This window comes from Aptenodytes patagonicus, chromosome 1 (assembly GCF_965638725.1).
Source record: "Aptenodytes patagonicus chromosome 1, bAptPat1.pri.cur, whole genome shotgun sequence".
NCBI classification, from domain to species: Eukaryota; Metazoa; Chordata; class Aves; order Sphenisciformes; family Spheniscidae; genus Aptenodytes; species Aptenodytes patagonicus.
In genome coordinates, this window is record NC_134949.1 from 83,788,890 (window position 1) to 83,806,179 (window position 17,290).

The following is a 17,290-nucleotide window of genomic DNA, read 5'->3' on the forward strand; positions in this document are numbered from 1 at the left end:
CTCCCTTGCTTTCCTAAATCTCTGTAAGATGTTTGCCACCCAACAGCTATGACTCCCTGTTTTTTTCAGCACTTACTTTCCTTTTCTCCCACCCTCCATGGAAATATTTTTGCTTAGAGAAAAGGATCATCCTATCTTCTTCCTTAGCAGCCTCCCCTGGACACATTAATGTTTTCTGTCAAATGGTCTCAATGTAATTTACAAATAATGTAGCTGGTCTATCAATGATGCTCTCTCCTCCCTGTGACACAGGCAAATAGTAACAACAGAAACTGTCCTTCTGTCAAAGGTCTGCTTGGCATCTCAACCCTTGGACATGCAGGAAGCAACCCTTGATTATGCAGCCTTTGATTATGCAACTTACAGCTCAAGACTGAAAGCACAGCAGGAGATTTGGGAAGGTGGACGTAAAGATGGCGTAGAGCTGCCTCACTCTCTTTTTGCTCCTTGGCCGCTGTGCACACAGCCACTTCTCAAGCATGATTTAGAGCAGCCTGATCATGATGTCACCTAATTGTGTGGCTAAAGGCTCCAAAATAGGACCCTGTGATCAAAATGTCCAGAAACATGAGGTCATGACATCAAAAGGCCAGTTCTGTACTGAAAGTATGGCTTTCAGGTGCCACTGGCTTCAAAGCTCAGCAGTAAAACAAAGGAGAAATCTATATTTGGGGACCTTCATGGAAAACATTATCATTTGCTGTTCATCAGAGGTACCAAAGCAGCCAGTGATTACAAAAAAAAAAAAAAAAAAATTATCCAGCTCGTTAATGTAATAAGTTTCAGGAAAAAATACATTTTTTGCCACAGAGGTTAGTTAAATAATTTAACTGGGAATGTCATTGCTGAGCTCTTCAATAACCTGCACAGAACTGCACGGACCTACAGCGGTAGCGAATGGCCGACTCTCCCAGGAAAGGTTTTGTTATCCTCATATTGCTTGACTTTTTTACACCACATCTGTGCTTGCTTCGTCATTCTGCCATCTGCTGTAACAAAATACAGGCAAAGCATTTCAGAAAACAACCCCTCCACACTTTAAAATGCTCCAACCCGGAGCACAGCTCTTTACTTCTCACAAGCTGTAGTGCTTATTATCCTCTCCTTCTCCTTCTCCTCCCTCGGCCCCCCCACCACATGCATGATGAATTACATACGCGTACCAAGCGTGGAGAACACAGAATCCCATTGATTTTGCCACAATGTTTCTATTAAATGAAATGAATGGTTATGCGCTTTACTTTGCTGCGCAAATGCGTTTGCTGAAAGGTCAGAAATAGCAGGTCATTATCATTAAATTTTTAATTTTGGAACTCCCAATCAGACTTGTTTCCTGTTTGGTATTGTCTGCAGATATACAATGTATAGCTGAGCAAAAGACTCTGATTGCTAAAGCATTGAAATAACAGAGTATGAGCAGAGTGGTTTTGAGCACATACTCTGTATAGTCCAGTCAAAGTTTCTTCCTGGTGCAGCCGCACAAATCTCTTGGTAGCAGTAAACTCTCTGCACAGACTTCATTCCTGAACACATGTTCAAAGGTGATAAAATAAATGCAGATGGTTTCCCAAAACCTCAGTGGAGCATTTTTTACTGTTACTAAATGGACTGTAAAAAAACTAGGGAAAAAATGGAGAAAATACAGTTTGACACAGACAGGCAATTTCAGAATAGCATTCAGTCATTCGGGAGAAAAGCTAAATAAAATGTGTGTTTATAATGATCTATTGGCAAAACAATATTGACAGAGCACCTGAGCTGCCTAATGGGAGTGAGTTTTAGAATACTCAAACTAGCATTGTGAGCTGAATATTTTGCTTAATTACTTAACACACATACAAAAAATTCAGATAGGAACTTTGAATTCATTGTGCCATGACCGAAGTTGACGATAAAACCATCCCCAGCTACAGTGAAAACAGGATTAGGCCTTAACAAATTTATTACAAGCTTTGTTTACAAACTTGTTACAAAATTATACAGCATCTTTTGTGTACACAGGATTTACAAGAACGCGTAACTGATGTGTGCGATTGCTCCGCTCTCTGGTTGAGATCTGCAGGTTTTTCTTCTCTCGGGGCCTGATCCAGCTTCCACTGGAGAAGGTGAGAATTTTTCCATTGACTTTAGTGGAAACTGGATCAGATCCAGAGGGCAACACTTCCGTTCATTGTTATACTGGGGTGGGAGAGAGGCAGCCGATCTAATAACCTTGCGCACCATGCTTCTTTCCCGTTTAATGTGTTTCAGATGACGGGCGTTGTATTTACTCCGATACATTTTTGCTGGCCGCTTGTAAAATACTTGGTGCATTGGTAAAGTTAAGAGTCAAAGAGTCAAATGTTACTGGATTTACAGTGGAAAATGACAAATTGTTTTCTTTGAACCTATAAAGAATGAACCTCCCTTGATTTTCAGTGAGCAGAAAGAAAGGCATTAAGATTGATTCTGATGTTGTTTATTTTGCTATAAACCTACATTTTCTCGCCAGTCTTCAATAAGATTTCTCTGGATTTACAGTGATGTAAACAAGTGTGGCATCCACACTGTAGAAACAAGGTAGTTTCTAATTAATGGGGTATAGGGTCTGTAAGCAACAGTGACTAACCAAGCTCAGTTTTCTTACTTCCTCTTCTCATATGGAGATAGACCTATCTGGCATACTGAAGAATGGAGATCTCTGAAGTTAATGATCCATGACAATATCTGCTCTCAATTACTCACAGCAGCTGAAAATGATCTTTATTTGGGAATTCAGGGTGTAAAATTAGGTTTTTAACTTGCAAAAATTTTCAGTGGGACAGTACTTGGAAAAATATGCTTGTGCCTCCAAGCTGAAAAATTAATGGGTAGGGGTCATTTTTTCCCTGTTGAAACTTAAACTTTCCTACTAGTAAAACTAGAAAAACTTCTGCTGAGGGGTTTTTTTTTTGTTTTGTTTTGTTTTTTATGATTGCCAAGGAAGGCGAATGCGGGAAAAATTCTAGTCAGATCTATCAGATACCAAGTTCCTTGTTATATTACATAGTCTCTTTCCTTTTAACTATTGCCTTGGTATCGAACCTTGAAGCAAAGTTAGGGTTCAGTCCTGTGAGGTGATGATATTTCCTGTGAGGTAAATACCCTGGCCTCATGTTGAAAATTTAGATGGTTCTCAAAACCTTTGTTTATGGCCTCCCCTGAAGAATTATACCTACATGCTCCAACGTGGCTTTCAGAGGCATTGCTATTCCAGTGCTTGGCCTCATGAGCAACCTGTCCGGTTCTCCGATGGTTTTATGATGTGTAGCGCTCTCTGTAAGGGATTAGGGGAGACCACACAATTAGCTGCCTTTGACGACCAGTTGCCGATTTGAAGTTGGGTCTCCAGTATTGAAAACTCTATGAACAAAGGCATCCTGCAACCTTGGTTTTGAGTGCTCTGATCTCATTCTCATTTGCGATGCTGAACATGCTACAACAGTGAAAGCCGTACTGTAAAAACGTAAGACCACTACAGCTGTAATGCTTTTTGAATGGCTGGCATTTTTCAGCTCTGACTGTGTGTTAAGATCTAGCTAGACACAGATAACATATGCAGTCCAATCTTAATTCTGTTGATATCCATGACAAGACTTTCATTTACTTTTATGGGAGTGGGAGCCCATCCAGGGCATCAAACAGCTACTGTATAATAGACTATCTCTTCATGTAGTGTAATTATTACTGTCCCCAGTGGAGCTACATGACAATACAAAGAAGAGTTTGAGGTATATATATGCTAGTACATTTCTCTGTCCTAAGTAACAACCCACCCGTATAATTGAAGAACTTCATTATAACTATGGACTACCTGGATTTTAGTCACCATACTGCTCAAAAAGAGATATTATTTCATGTCCCTGTGAAAGCTACCAGGTTTGTCGAGCAGTTCTACACATTTTTCCCTCACTGAAAAATGGAGAATGGATTGCTGAAGAGAAGAATATCTTCGCACAGGTACGTGGCTTTGATATCCATGTCAGGATATCATATCTTTCTTTACTACAGTTTGCAAGCCAAGGGTGCTTTTAATGTTAAGACACCACCAGCTTTGTTTCTACTTTAAAAACTCAGACAGAGAGGAATGATGCAATAATGCAAACAGAAGATAATTGATTCATGTGAGGAAGAAGAGGCCGATCACAATAAATAGTAAATTCTGAAGAAATCATCTTTTATATATTATATTAATGATCAATTTAGATTGGTTCTTGGCTTCACTAAGTTTCTGCTACAAATATTTTAGATTTTTTTCATATTTTTTTCTACAATGAACTGGCAGCATTAGAAACAGTTGCAAAACAAATGTGCTTCAAAAACATAAACGAAAGTTGCTGGATTATTAGCAGTCATTCTGAAATGCTAACAGAGGGAAAATGGTAAAATTGGCATAATAATACACAGAAATTGTATTTTATGGCTACTTGGTGCCTGTAACGTTGACATCATCTGCAGGCTACAACATGTATTTTGGTCCATTTTTGTTTTGGCGGTGAGGAGTCAACACTGCATCCAATTAAATGTGAATGTATAGAGTGGGGAATATAAATATGTACACAACTTGACATTGATCTGATTTTTAACAAGTTTACTAAATGACAGTCACTGGCTTGACAATACTGAATGAAAAATACTGATTTTACACAGATTTTACAGTAAGGTTACGGTATGCTGCCGACAAGCAGTGTCACAAACATAGTCTAAAAAAAACCCGGAGTTGCCCACAGCAGAGGCACACACCCTTTGCTCTTGTTTATTGAGCGAGAAAGCTTATATACTGTAGATTTGCTGAAGTTTAATAAATAAGGTCAACTTATAATATATAAAACAATATAAACATTTATATGCTACATGCATATCATATAATTTAAAGTAATAATTTATATAGCAAAGAGATGCAGATTTATGTTCTTCCTATTTTCCTTGACAACGCACACACACAAGAGGTGTCTATTCTTATCCATCTCCAGCCTACCAGTTTATTGTTTTCTGAAGTCAGTGCTCTAACGTAAGTTTGGGATGTCTTGCATTGGGAGTTCCAGTGCTTGTCATCAATGCCGCGGCAGCCATTTTTTACAGGCTTGGCTTCTTTACACCTCGTTTCATAAAAGTATTGCTTAACTGGAGAGTTGCCTGTTTTAATTTCTCCCAGCACAGTTACCTGGTGTCCTCTAATGTCGATCGCAGACGATTTGTCTGTGACCCATAAACTTTCACTGTCACAAACGGAATATTCCCCTCGGTGGCTCTTGTGCTCCGCGTACCTTTTCCGCCGGGAGGTTCTGTTCACCACCACCGAATTTCCAATATAATCCTCCATGAGGTACAGCGGCGGTGGTTCCAGCGGCGTGTTGTCACTCAAAAGGACTCGGGGAGAGTTGTAGCGTCTCTGCTGCCTTAAGAGGTCTGTGTCCATTGGGATAACTGGCTGGAAGTCTGATTTCACATTTTCGTCTCCATCCATGTCTTGCTGAGTGTCTGCTTTCTGCACTGTGTTTTGATAGTTTTCCTTAATATCTACCATCTGCTTAGAAAGCTTGTTTTTCAAAATGTCTGCCTGAATGAGTTTAATAATAAGAGAATTTATTGAATCTTCTGGCAAACTCCTTTGATCCATGTTGGTAGACTGGATGCCACGAAGATAAGCGAGAAATATCACATAAAAGAAGATGGACATCACCTTGTTCACCTGTAAGATCTGCAAAGAAACAGAAAGTCAAGATAAAAACAATTAAATAGGGAAGTTTACTAGATGCTGTAGACATGAAAATTCAGATTTGTTTTTAATATGTCTTACATCTTCTGCATGTTATAGATACAGATGGGCCATGTGTTTCTTTTAAGATAATTTTTCATTATATTTTGTAATGAATGCAACTGTTTTCTGACTTTTTTTTTCAGTGTTTCATCTATATTTCATGCACTTTTCAGGATGACCTCACTTTTCCTCTTTTCAGGATGACCTCACTTTTCCTCTTTCCATGTATAGTGGCAGATATGTCAGTTAGGTCCTTTCTCTACAGCGGTAGGTAGCTACTCTTGGGATAGTATGTCCAGGTCTTGGCAGCAGAGAGAGGACAAGTTACTTTCACAGAGTCTATTCTACAGCATGGTTTAGTTTCAAAAGTGCAAGATTATGCAGAGTAGAAGATTATCTAATGGTGTAAAATGAAGAAGTTCTGACTTTACTAAGTATGTCAATTTTTGTGTGTTGACATCTCATGGATCCCTCAAATTACTATTCATCAAATGGCTTGTGTTTAACTTTACCTTAAAAGCATCATCATATACTGGGAAATAAATACTGTGTTTCAATAGCTCTTTCTTTCTCTTTCTCTCTTTGGTGCTATAAGGGAAAGTATTCTTGAAGGAAAAGGATGCAGTCAAGCAGCAAAGTGGGGTTTCTTATATTTTGAACTTCAGAAAGCAGTAGTTAGACTTTTGTAATACAAGTGAGAAGTTCAGATGGATCCACAGACCATTTTGTACTGGTTGTTCGCAGGGTTGGGGATTGTTTTTTTTTTTGTTGCTTTTAATGAAATTCCTTCATTACATTTATATGAAGTGGAACAAAACTGGTTGTAGTTAGAAATATTCAAGGACAGATGGGGGGACACCCCCCCCCCCCCCAAAACTGACGAATCTTGTTCAAAAATATTGAAATGAACTCAAGATCAAGATTTTGAAAACTGGACCTAAAATTGTGCTTCTTTTCTGTACTGTACTTTGCCATGAACTGGCCCATATGGATTCTTGTAGTGCCCTTGTAATTCTAGCTTCTGAGCATCTTCTAGAAGCTCATTTGTCATTTCTGGCTAAATCTTTCTGTCATCCTGTTTTTGTAGTTAAGAACTGTGAGCATTTGTCTAAGAAGGTGTTCTTTTCTTTGTGGATACCTGTATGTTTTGTATTTGCACTTATATTCAAATGAAATTAATTTTCAATGTAAAATACTAAATCATGGAAGCAAACCATCACTTCAAAGCACACCTATTTTAATGAAATTGTTGCACAAGTAGTGGATTGAAGGAGAAAATATTAAACTTATGTTTGAGCACTTTCATACCATGTGGGAAGCCCTGGCTGTAGTACTGCTCCAAGTGACTCAAAACAGTCTTGAACTTGATTCTCCTGCACTGCAAACACCCCACTACATGTCAGACCACTACCACTCTAGGATGAAGGCACAGAGTTACAGAACATAGAACAGATGTTCTATGGAAGGATCCTCAGGAGATCATCTAGTCCAATCCCACTGTTCAAAGTAGGGTCAGCTAGAGCAGCTAGCACAGGGCTGTTGCCCAGTCAGGTTTTGAGTATCTCCATGGATGGACACTCCATAGCACCTCTAGGCAACCTGTTCCAGTGTTTGACCACCCTCATAGTAAAAACCAAACCAAACCAAACCAAAAAAAAAAACCAACTCATGGTTCAGTATTATTTCCTGTATATCAGTTCGTGCCCATTGCCTCTTGTCCTTTCTTGGGACACCCCTGAGAAGATCCTGGCTCCATCTTTTTTACTCCCTCCCATCAGGTATTTCTACACTTCGATAAGATCCCACTGAGCCTTCTCTTCTCCGGGCCAAACAGCCCCAGCTCTCTCAGCCTCTCCTCAAATGACAGGTGCCCCAGTCCCTTAATCACCTTTGTGGACTCACTCCTGTATGTCCATGTCTCTCCTGTACTGGCGAGCCCAGAACTGGACACAGAGCACCAGATGTGGCCTCACCAGTGCTGAGCTGAGGGGAAGGATCCCCTCCCTCAACCTGCTAGTGATGCTCTGGGTACTCTGTGTTTTTCCCAGAAGAAATTGCAGAGAAATCAGGCCTCTTAAACAGAAAATTTTCCACTTCTTCAAATCACCATTTTCTGCTTAAGAAGGCAAACCATTTTCTATTTAAGAAGGCAAAGAAAAAAAATGAAAAAGTTTTACTGGAGAATCCTCTATCCTCTCTAAGCAAAACTCCTTTTAGCAACAGTGAGTCCCCACTTCATAGCTTGGAACTGCAGCAAAATCAGAGCTACCCTCTGTGGATGTGTGATCTGTCCTTTTATGGACAAGAAATGTGTTTTCTCCATTCTCAGTTTGTCACAGTATGAGTTCACCTAAAACTAGACTGTTACTTGCAGCTATGTTATGCTTTGGAAAAAAAAAAATCTAAGATTTTCAGTTACCATACAATTACTGTCATACCTAAACAAATACCAACTTAATGTAGATGGATCTCAGAGCCCAGACCGTGCTGTATAAAAAGACCTCTTCCTGTGCAATTTGGTCTTCCCTCAGTAAATTATGTGCTTTTAAAAACAGTAAAAATATTATAAAACAGATGTCATTCAGCAGATTTCTTACAGCACTCAGAAGGGCTAACCCACACGCAGTATGACATACAAGTCCATAGGATGGTGAGCAAAGCTCTCACAATGCTCAGCTCAAAAGCTGAAAGCATTATTCATGCCAACATGCAGCTGCATGTAATCACTGGTCTGCTTAGTTTCAAAACTAAGTGGCACTAGCAAAATACACAAGTTGGAGCAGGTGACGAGGTGGGAAAAGTAAGACTGGAGTTCCTGCAGACTCTCTTTAATGTCATGCTGCACACAAAAAGGAAGGGTTAGGGACCTCAGAATTAGAGCAGTTCAAATAAACTACTTTTCTCATCCATGGAGGAAACCTGTTAGTGGAAAAAAATGTTTAAATGTATTTTTCTGAAGCTAACGTAAAATGTCTTGTGGATTTGGTGGGAAGGGTGTTAAACTACTCTGAAATTTGACTTGTAGTTTGATTTGTACTTGGCAAATTATTTGCTGCAAAAGTAAAAATGTTTCAGAACCAATCTTTACATTTTTCTGGGATGTTTTGGGGTGCAAAGTTTGGAAAGAAAATGCAAACGCTTAATGAGATTACAGTTTTCAGGGAGTTCCTCCAAGACAGTTCACCTAGGAGGTTCATAAGTGGCATGTTCAGAAATTCCAGTTGATGACTTGAAATTGTCAGGCTGCCCGTGAAGTCCAGCACCTCAGAATATGTGTAAGGCACTATTCTAGCCAGGAGAAATGGACATCACTGGGAAACTGCATCTGGTTTATAGCCTTGGCTCTATTTTGAGTATAGGACACCTTAAAAGTGCATTGGTTTGCAGGGCTGGGTAATATTGCTTTTGATAAATGTCTCTTTGCCCCAAATGGAACTTTGTGCCTGTCTAAATTGAGGATAATTTGCAATTTGTACTTTTTACTTTCTTTTTTTTTTTTTATTGTTGTTAAACCAATACAAAGGAGAGAAAAATCAAAATTTTTACGTTTTCATATTTTCGAAGCAAATTATTCTGATGTTTCTGGACCTGATTCAAAATTACACAACATAATTCACAAAACAGAAAAAGTGCTTACCCAGTATAGCAAGCGACTATATAATGAGTAAGTTGTCTACAGAGGAGACTTGCATTCAGAGGCAAGATTTCAACAGAGGTATCCTGTCTAAGAGAAGACTGACCTAACTTCCAGGCTCCTGGGGCACAGGACCTTAGCAGAAGCTACTCCAGCATGAGTAGCAATAGCTCCTTCTTTAGGCTTTTGAAGAATGGTATAAAAATCCCCCAAGAATTTAGTCCTTCACATGAATTTTTCTGTTCTTTCATTAAAAATTCTTAAAATTAAAATTATTCATTTCAGGTAGAAAGAAAAATTTTGTTCAAGCCAAACTTTTTCTAGTTAGCTGCATATTGTGAGATATTTTTGTTGTTCTTCAAGGTTCTTGAAATTTTCCACATGTAAATCCCTGAAAAAGGTTCATTTTAGCTGTCTTTGTGGACTGTTTGTAGTCAATTAAGTGTGATGAATGGTCCTAGAAATGGACAGAATTTATTTACACTCCTACAGGAAGTACAGACTGGAGTACTGTATTTGGGGCCTGTGTCTGGGTCCCAAACAGGCACTGGCAAGCATTTCCATGGTGAGCTCAGAATAAGAGCACAGCCCAGCAGCATGCTCCCTAGCCCAGTATCAGCTGAAGTAATATTATTAGATACAAATAGAGAAGAGCATAATCAGTGACTGCTTCCACTTCTTTTCTGCCTGATACCTGATTGTGCTAGAGTATTAGCTCTGGGACCTGAGCTTAGTTTCTGTTTCCACGGGCTGTCAGGTCAGCTGTGACACACAACCTAGTCAGCATTAAGGTATATGACAGCACATGACTTAAATGGGTCTTCAGTATATATTGGATATAACGACACATCTATTTGAACCAGTATAATCATCTTACTGTGCAGTACCTACTACATACCTGTCCTAGAAGCCATGTGGTTGTAGAACAGTTTAGATAGTGTGAATCCAGAAGAATTGATCCAGTACTTTCTCTGGATTCACATCAAAAGGTATCCCTTGTTGACCTATTTGGTTATGGCAAACTCATCATTTGACTGGGGACTCAGTGGCTAGACGTAATGGTAGATTGCTCATCTCACTTTCTGCCTGTGCTACAAAGACAGTAGGCGGGTACCTAGGGTGGGCATTAGCAGTCTGACACAGTCTTGCTGCTGGGATATCCACCCCATTTTCCGTCTCTCTCCTCCTGTATCACCCAATTCCTTTTCTATTCCATATATTGGGAGTTCACCAAGGGCTGTTGACATATTCCAGAAAGCTCTTTTTCCTGAGGTGCTGAGAAGCTTTGGACCAGCTCTGCTTTTGTGCTGTGCTATTCTGTGTGCCCTTCTAGATGTTGGGACGCACCTTTGATGCTTTGAGCTCTTGCTAGAGAGCTTCTTGTAATTAAAAAGGGGGCGCAGGGTGCATGGCTGTCAAATCAGCCTTTAAATGTGCTTGGAAAACATTCTGCTATGTGCAATTTGGAAAAGCACTGGACATCGAGGTAGGAAGACATATTAGCCTCTTCGAGTTGATCCTTTTGCATAGTGGTAGTGCTCCCTTATTCAGAGATACTACCCCAGCTTTCAAACATGATTGCAAACATGGCAATAAAAGCAAAAAAGATCCTTAAAGGAACAAATAGTAGAACTAAGTGACAATTAGGCATTATGAATGGTCCAGAGGGTTTGTGGGAGCACACATCACAGCACGGCAGGAAAACCAGCATATCCTGGTAATATAGAGCCAGCTGTTAATTTGCACTAAACAAGTTTGACTTAGAGATTGCTGATATTTGTGGCACAGCAGGTAAAAACAAACATGATAGAAAAGAAAAGCTCATGCATTGCAAAGTTGTTTGATCTTTCAACTGTAGCTCAGTTTTACTCTATTTCAATGGTTTGTATTCCTGCCTATCACTGCAGTGTTAGCAGGGTATTAATGCTGTCTAATCTACGTGTCTCAGGGAAGGCCTAAATTTAGGAGAAGTAAATAAGCTTACCTATTGCTTCCATCCATAAATTAAATCCCCAATAGACTCTGGCAAATCACTTTCTGCTCTTTTCAGACTCAACACTTTCTGTAGTGTTGGAAAGCTTTGTTTAGTTTTGTTTTGTTTGTGGTGATTTAAAAAAAATCTGTATTGCTTTGTTTTGATCAGTCTCTGAACAGTCTACCCAGCTGAAGAGCAAAGTGTCATTTAATATGTTCTGTGAAAATAATGAAATTCTAGTGCTGTGAGATACTGCCTAAGTATTTACTTTTAAGTCATTGCTAAAAGGAACTGGAATAGAAGGAAAAGTGACTGGTGAATTTTACATTCAGCATTGTAATACCCGACATGATTTATGTAAGTCAGCTTGAAGTATTTGGCACTTTCTGAAAAATTTAAGAGCAGCTTTTGTTCTTCAGACCGAGCAACTAATGATCATTTGTGGTGGCTGACAGCTTATTCAGGCTTTTGCCAAAGAAGACAGTGTAATTATTCTCATTGCTTGCTAAGCACTATTTTCACAAACTCACAGAAACAACAAGTAGCAGAATGCCCTGTTGATTCCCTCATCCTAATAGCGATGTTGAGAAGAAATGCAGCCCTTCTCTGTGCTTAGGGGGACAGTGAAAAGGTACAGAACAAGAAAAATATCACTCAATTCTGAACATTCAGAAAGACGGGATTATGGAATAATTGCATATGAAAATTTGCACTGTATTTCAGAATAGTAATCGACTATTTGTACAATATGTGCCTGTAGAAGGATTTATTAAGGTAGATTGCTGTGGAGTGCTTAATGCCCCTTGAGATGCTATGACCCTCCTGAACATTTCCACTTCTCAAGGTACGGAAATTTCAACACATACAGATTGAAGCTAAAGCTTTCACAAGTGCCAGACCCACTAAGAAGCTGAAGAATTCAGAGACAAAACCAAGTGGGACTGAGTTATGGCAGCTCCAAGTGTTAACCCTCCCATCCTTGGGGCCAACCAAACCATAAGTTAGAGTGAAGGAACTTGAAACTAATGCATTCTGCTTGCAGATGGGCTGGGGAGTGCGGCTAGACACCATATCTGAGGATGAGGCCACCAAAGTTTCTTAAGTCTCTGTAGCAGGTCAGTTGCTTTTAATCATGCATTACTCAAGGCCATTTTCAAAAGAGAAGACACATCTGAGCGCTGAGCCCCAGTAGCCTCCAGTGAACGGTATACACCTAATCTCTTATGGAAATGGAATTCAATCTACTGAGTCACTGACATTTTCTTTTCCTCTTTAAATGACTGGCTGAGCAAAGCACAGCAAGACAGCTGTTCACCCAAGTATGAAAAACTCATCTGCACTTTGAACCAATCTACATTACTATTTATGATTACCATTGTGACCATGACCCTACTAGTCATTGAGGACAGCTTTCCTGACTGGTGACATCTTTCTGAGGGACAGTTTTGTGATAATACATCTGCTGCAAGGAACAATCCGTTTTCTGAATGGTTAAATGTGCTGTGCAGAACTGCGGTAATGTCCATTCATTTCAGACACAGCTGATTGCAATGGCATATGTGTCTACATTTGATCTTTCCACAAATATATCTTTTCGGAGATCAAGATGTGATCTCCTTACACATACCTGCCTGTTTTCAAGAGAAAGGTCAGGAGTGGTTAGTCTGTGCTTACCTCACTACTTGGAACAGCAGCTGCTTCTCACACCTTGTGCAAAGTTAATTCTCTTAGGTTTTGGCCCCGTACCTTGCTCCCCCCGCACCGACATCATCTGGAGTTCAGGGCACTCGAGACCCCCCTGGAGGCATTTGACACTCCCCAGCATCCTCTAGCAATCCCACCAAGGGACTCGACTATTAATAATGTATGGTACAATATCAACTGCACTAGCTACATCCCCAGGTCTATAATCAACTACAGAAATAGGCAGGCTTTCCTCAGTCACAACTAGGACTTTTTCTAATTGAATTTCTTTCCTCACTCATATTTTTGTGACATGATATTTACACCTGTCTGTCTCTGCCCAGACTGCCATAGTGTAATTTTGCATTAACCAGTTGACTAATTAATCTGTGTGTTGAAAAGGTCAGGGCAAGGGTTTGGGAGGCTGGGATCCTGATTTCTCTGATCTGTTGGAAGAGTTCGGTCAAGTCAAAATCTCTGTTCATTACTTTCCACATCTGCAAAGTAAGGATCTCTATGGAATGGTGTTGGGGTTTTATTACCCTAGATATATACCCTGACATCCTTTCTTTTCTCCCTCAAAGAGCTGGCTGTTGTTAACCTACTAAGAGAGCAAAAGTAAAGATTTCCTCTCTCCACACAAGGCACGATAGCATTGCAGTACGATGCCCTGCATGTTGCATGGGAGATGCCTGTCTGTTTTGAGAGTAACGAGGCATCTTAACAAACATATTTCCATAAATGTTCTCAGTGTAAATCATCCTCTGTTTTCTTTTACCATTCTCACATCACTGATATTTGAGCATTCCATAAACATTTATCTTGGTTAATACTGACAAAGTAGGAAGATTGCCATTGTTCCCATTTTAAAGAGCAGAGACTGGAATACACAGAAGTCAGATGATGTTTGCAAGGTCATACAGGTATTCTGCTGCATGTTGGGGAACAGCCCCTGGCTTTTCTTGTTGCACTGCCTGGATCAGGAAAGCCCATCTGTAATGCTGTATGGAAGTTTGATTGATCAATGACAAGCATGAAATGCAAGGAAATAAAAACAATGCCATCTGAGATGAGCAGTCAGCCGCATCTTAGTCATGAGAAAGAATTAAAGCCATAGTAGGGTAAACAATTTCCACAAAAGATGAAGTATTTCTACGTATTATTCACTGTGTAGCTCTGAAAACTCTCCAAAGTAACAAGAAATCTAAAGGTCATATCTTTAGCTAAATCAATAAATTCCAATGACTTGACTAGACCTGTGCTAATTTTACAAAAACAGATTTGCACAGAGCTTTGCACTTGCTTTTTTCTTTTTTTTTTTTTTTTAAGAAGTCATTTGCAAACAGAAGAATAGAAAGCACCAGAACTAAATCATGGTAGTGGATAATTTAAGCTGATAAACTGTTTGTGTGTTAGCTAATCTTTTCATTTCTGTTTGTTAATAGCAGCAAGGCCAAGCTGCAAACAAATTAAATTTGCGGCTGAATTTGGAGGGGATGAAAACAGCAGTAAGCAAAGAGAAATACAATCTCTGCTGGGGATATGGAGACATAAAATATTGGCAGAAAATTACAAAATGAAAGTCAAGGTAGAAATTACAAGCTAGCATGCTGGGGGGGATAATGGTACTGAGCAATGATATGCAGAGGGGAAAAGAAATTTAGAAAGGAGCAATACCTGATCAGACCCAGGAATGATCTAAAACTTTGGAACGGCACAGTATTTAATAAATGCAAATACTGAGGCATTGAATTGCAGAGCTAGGAAGGAATTGCTGCTTTTCGTAGCAAAGCAGAAAAATTGGGAAAGCTGCTTGAAAGTTGGAAGGTGTTGTCATACAAAAAGAAAATTAGGAAATAGCGGCAAAAATTACTAGAAAGTCTGTATAACTGGTCTTTGAGGAAATTGCCTTGAACATGTAAGCCTTTGCTATTAGCTGACAGAAAAGGCATGACAGCAAACCCAGTGCAAAGATCTGGAAAGTGTAAGCGTTGGTGAAAGAGAGCATTCACTTTAGGGTGAGGCAAAGGACTGCAATCAGGAAAAATGGGATTAAACTAAGGAAAGGGAAGTTAAACTGGTCATCAAAAGCAGTTTTCAAGCTCTGCAAGATGTTTGTAACAAGCCCAAAACCACACCAAAGAGGCTTGGTTTCATGTTTCGTTGCAGCCTTGAAATGCCATCTAAGTCTTTTTTTAAAACAGTTTGAAGATCCATTAACCTTTCAAGTCAACCTGGACCTACTTTGGCTCAACCAGGGCTGATTAATTGTTTTGTATTAAAGTTGGGCAATAGTTGCAGTTCCTCTTATTTTCTTCAGAGAGATGCTTTGAGGGCTTCAGCTCTCCATAATTAAAATTGAGAGCAGTCCTGCAGATGAAACTCACTTCTTTCACCTCCCCACAATTCGGGGGGGGGGGTTCAAGCCTGGCCTCTGGATATATCAGAGGCATGACTATATTTGTTGTATGTTTCTGGAAAGAGCAAGAGAAGCCGTGGAAAGGGTTAAGGTGAAGTGGTCCACATTTATAACAGATTGCTCTAGTCATTCTATTTTTAAATGCCAGAGGTGGGTTTTATCTAACTTTGTAGCAGCAGGAGAAAGTGAAACAACTCTCAGATCATCAGAATTTTGCCCCTCTCCTGTTTGGCTATGAAAGAGCAGCCTTCTAGAGATCCTGTGATGTAGGATGGTCTGACATGTTTTTACATTTACGTTCCCACTGGACAACTCATTTTGTAGAAAAAAAATATCGTAGGAAAAAATTGAGAGATTTTTAAAATGCTATTTTTTAGTTTTTCTGATATTAAGAAACTCAAGGGGAAAACTGTTTCAAACTGTGAATTTCAGGATAATTATTTTGCCGGATTTTTCATTGAAAACAAAAGGGTTTCTATTTTGTTTTGGTTTAGAAACTGAAAACTTCCTCTTCCATCTTTTTTAATACCTTCCAATTTCTTTTTTCTTTTATGAAGCAAGGAAAACAGTGAAATCAAGCAAGCAAACAAACAGAAGAAAACAAGGGTTACAGCTTCAAAAATGTTAGTCTCAATATGAGAAATCTTGCATCCCTAAACCTAGTTTATGGGTACAGACAGACCTCACACCCACAAGGAAACAGAAATACAGTAATAGGGAATGCTAGTTAGAAATGAAATGAGCTTTTGTTTGGTTTGAATAAAAAAAAATCCTGAAGACAATCTGAGATATTTCTGTTGAAAGAAGAACATTTCTTTGGTTTTCTGACAGCTCTATTGTGACCCTTGAATACAGATGTTTGCCTTGAGAGTAGGAACGCTGTTAGGGCAACACTGCCTCTTAAGAGGCCCGGTCAAATTTTTAAGGTACCATTTGCTTAGAAGAAACAGCACTATTGCTTGAGAGTTTCTCCCAAGCACCAGGTATGAGCCTTGCTGCGCCTCCATATGCAATGCACTGCCACCCCGGGTGTGCTCCATGGGACTGGGATTGTGGCGAGCCATGGAGGAAGAGGCTTGGTGGGGAAGCCCAGTTTCATTTCAGCCAAAACTGCACCTGTGTTTGCTTTGCAAAAGCCCATGACTCCGTGTTTCTTTAAAGCCATACACAAATGCATCCATGACCACTTTGTGAATCAAAGTTCGCTTTCTGAATTGTCTCTCCCTGTTCCTCAAAGGTTCACGAACCTCTAAATAGAAGTCTTGTTAGACAGGCAGGTGCAAAGTATCTGATGCAGAGTTCTCAAGAACAGGACTCCAGGCCTGATCCAAATACTTGAAAACCACCAGTAGGACTTCACTGAATTCAGCATGAATTGGACAAAGTTTTTGCACAGTAAGGGGTGTGAGAGAATGACAATATGACTAGAGACAGTTGATGTTTGATCCTTATTTTATCATACATGTAGCATGCAACTGAATTGTTTGCATCAGGACCATAATAAGAAATTAGCATTGCAGTATATAATTGATACCTTTTCCATGGTCTTTGCACAGGTGCAGTAGCTTGCTCGCAACAAGCTTAATATTATATTTTTAAGGCCATTCTCAGAGAAAAACAGTCTTGTATTTCTGATAAAATACAGGTAAGGGTTTTTTGGGGAAATGTAAGGTTAGAAGTTTGTTTCTTTGCATTAAAAAGAGCTTGTATGCCTAAAAGTCTTTTCTGACAAGCTAAATAAGCTGCTCTAATATGAGAGATCACCTCTCCCAACAACCTTGCTCAGTTTTACACTGAAGT

The 17,290-nt window shown here is 39.5% G+C and overlaps 1 protein-coding gene and 1 long non-coding RNA gene across 2 annotated transcripts in view; one reads left to right on the forward strand and one right to left on the reverse strand.

Moving 5' to 3' along the window:
* The window catches only part of LOC143155811 (uncharacterized), a 53,271-nt gene that overhangs the window by 9,874 nt on the left and 26,107 nt on the right, over positions 1-17,290 (forward strand). The window contains exon 2 of the long non-coding RNA XR_012994475.1: positions 2,002-2,105. This is a non-coding gene — a long non-coding RNA (uncharacterized LOC143155811). The remainder of the gene's footprint in view (positions 1-2,001; positions 2,106-17,290) is intronic.
* NTF3 (neurotrophin 3) overlaps positions 4,257-17,290 on the reverse strand; it is a 52,829-nt gene continuing 39,795 nt past the window's right edge. Inside the window, exon 2 of the mRNA XM_076328787.1 lies at positions 4,257-5,719. Coding sequence (XP_076184902.1) covers positions 4,925-5,719 — 795 coding nt within the window. The 3' untranslated portion in view covers positions 4,257-4,924. The remainder of the gene's footprint in view (positions 5,720-17,290) is intronic.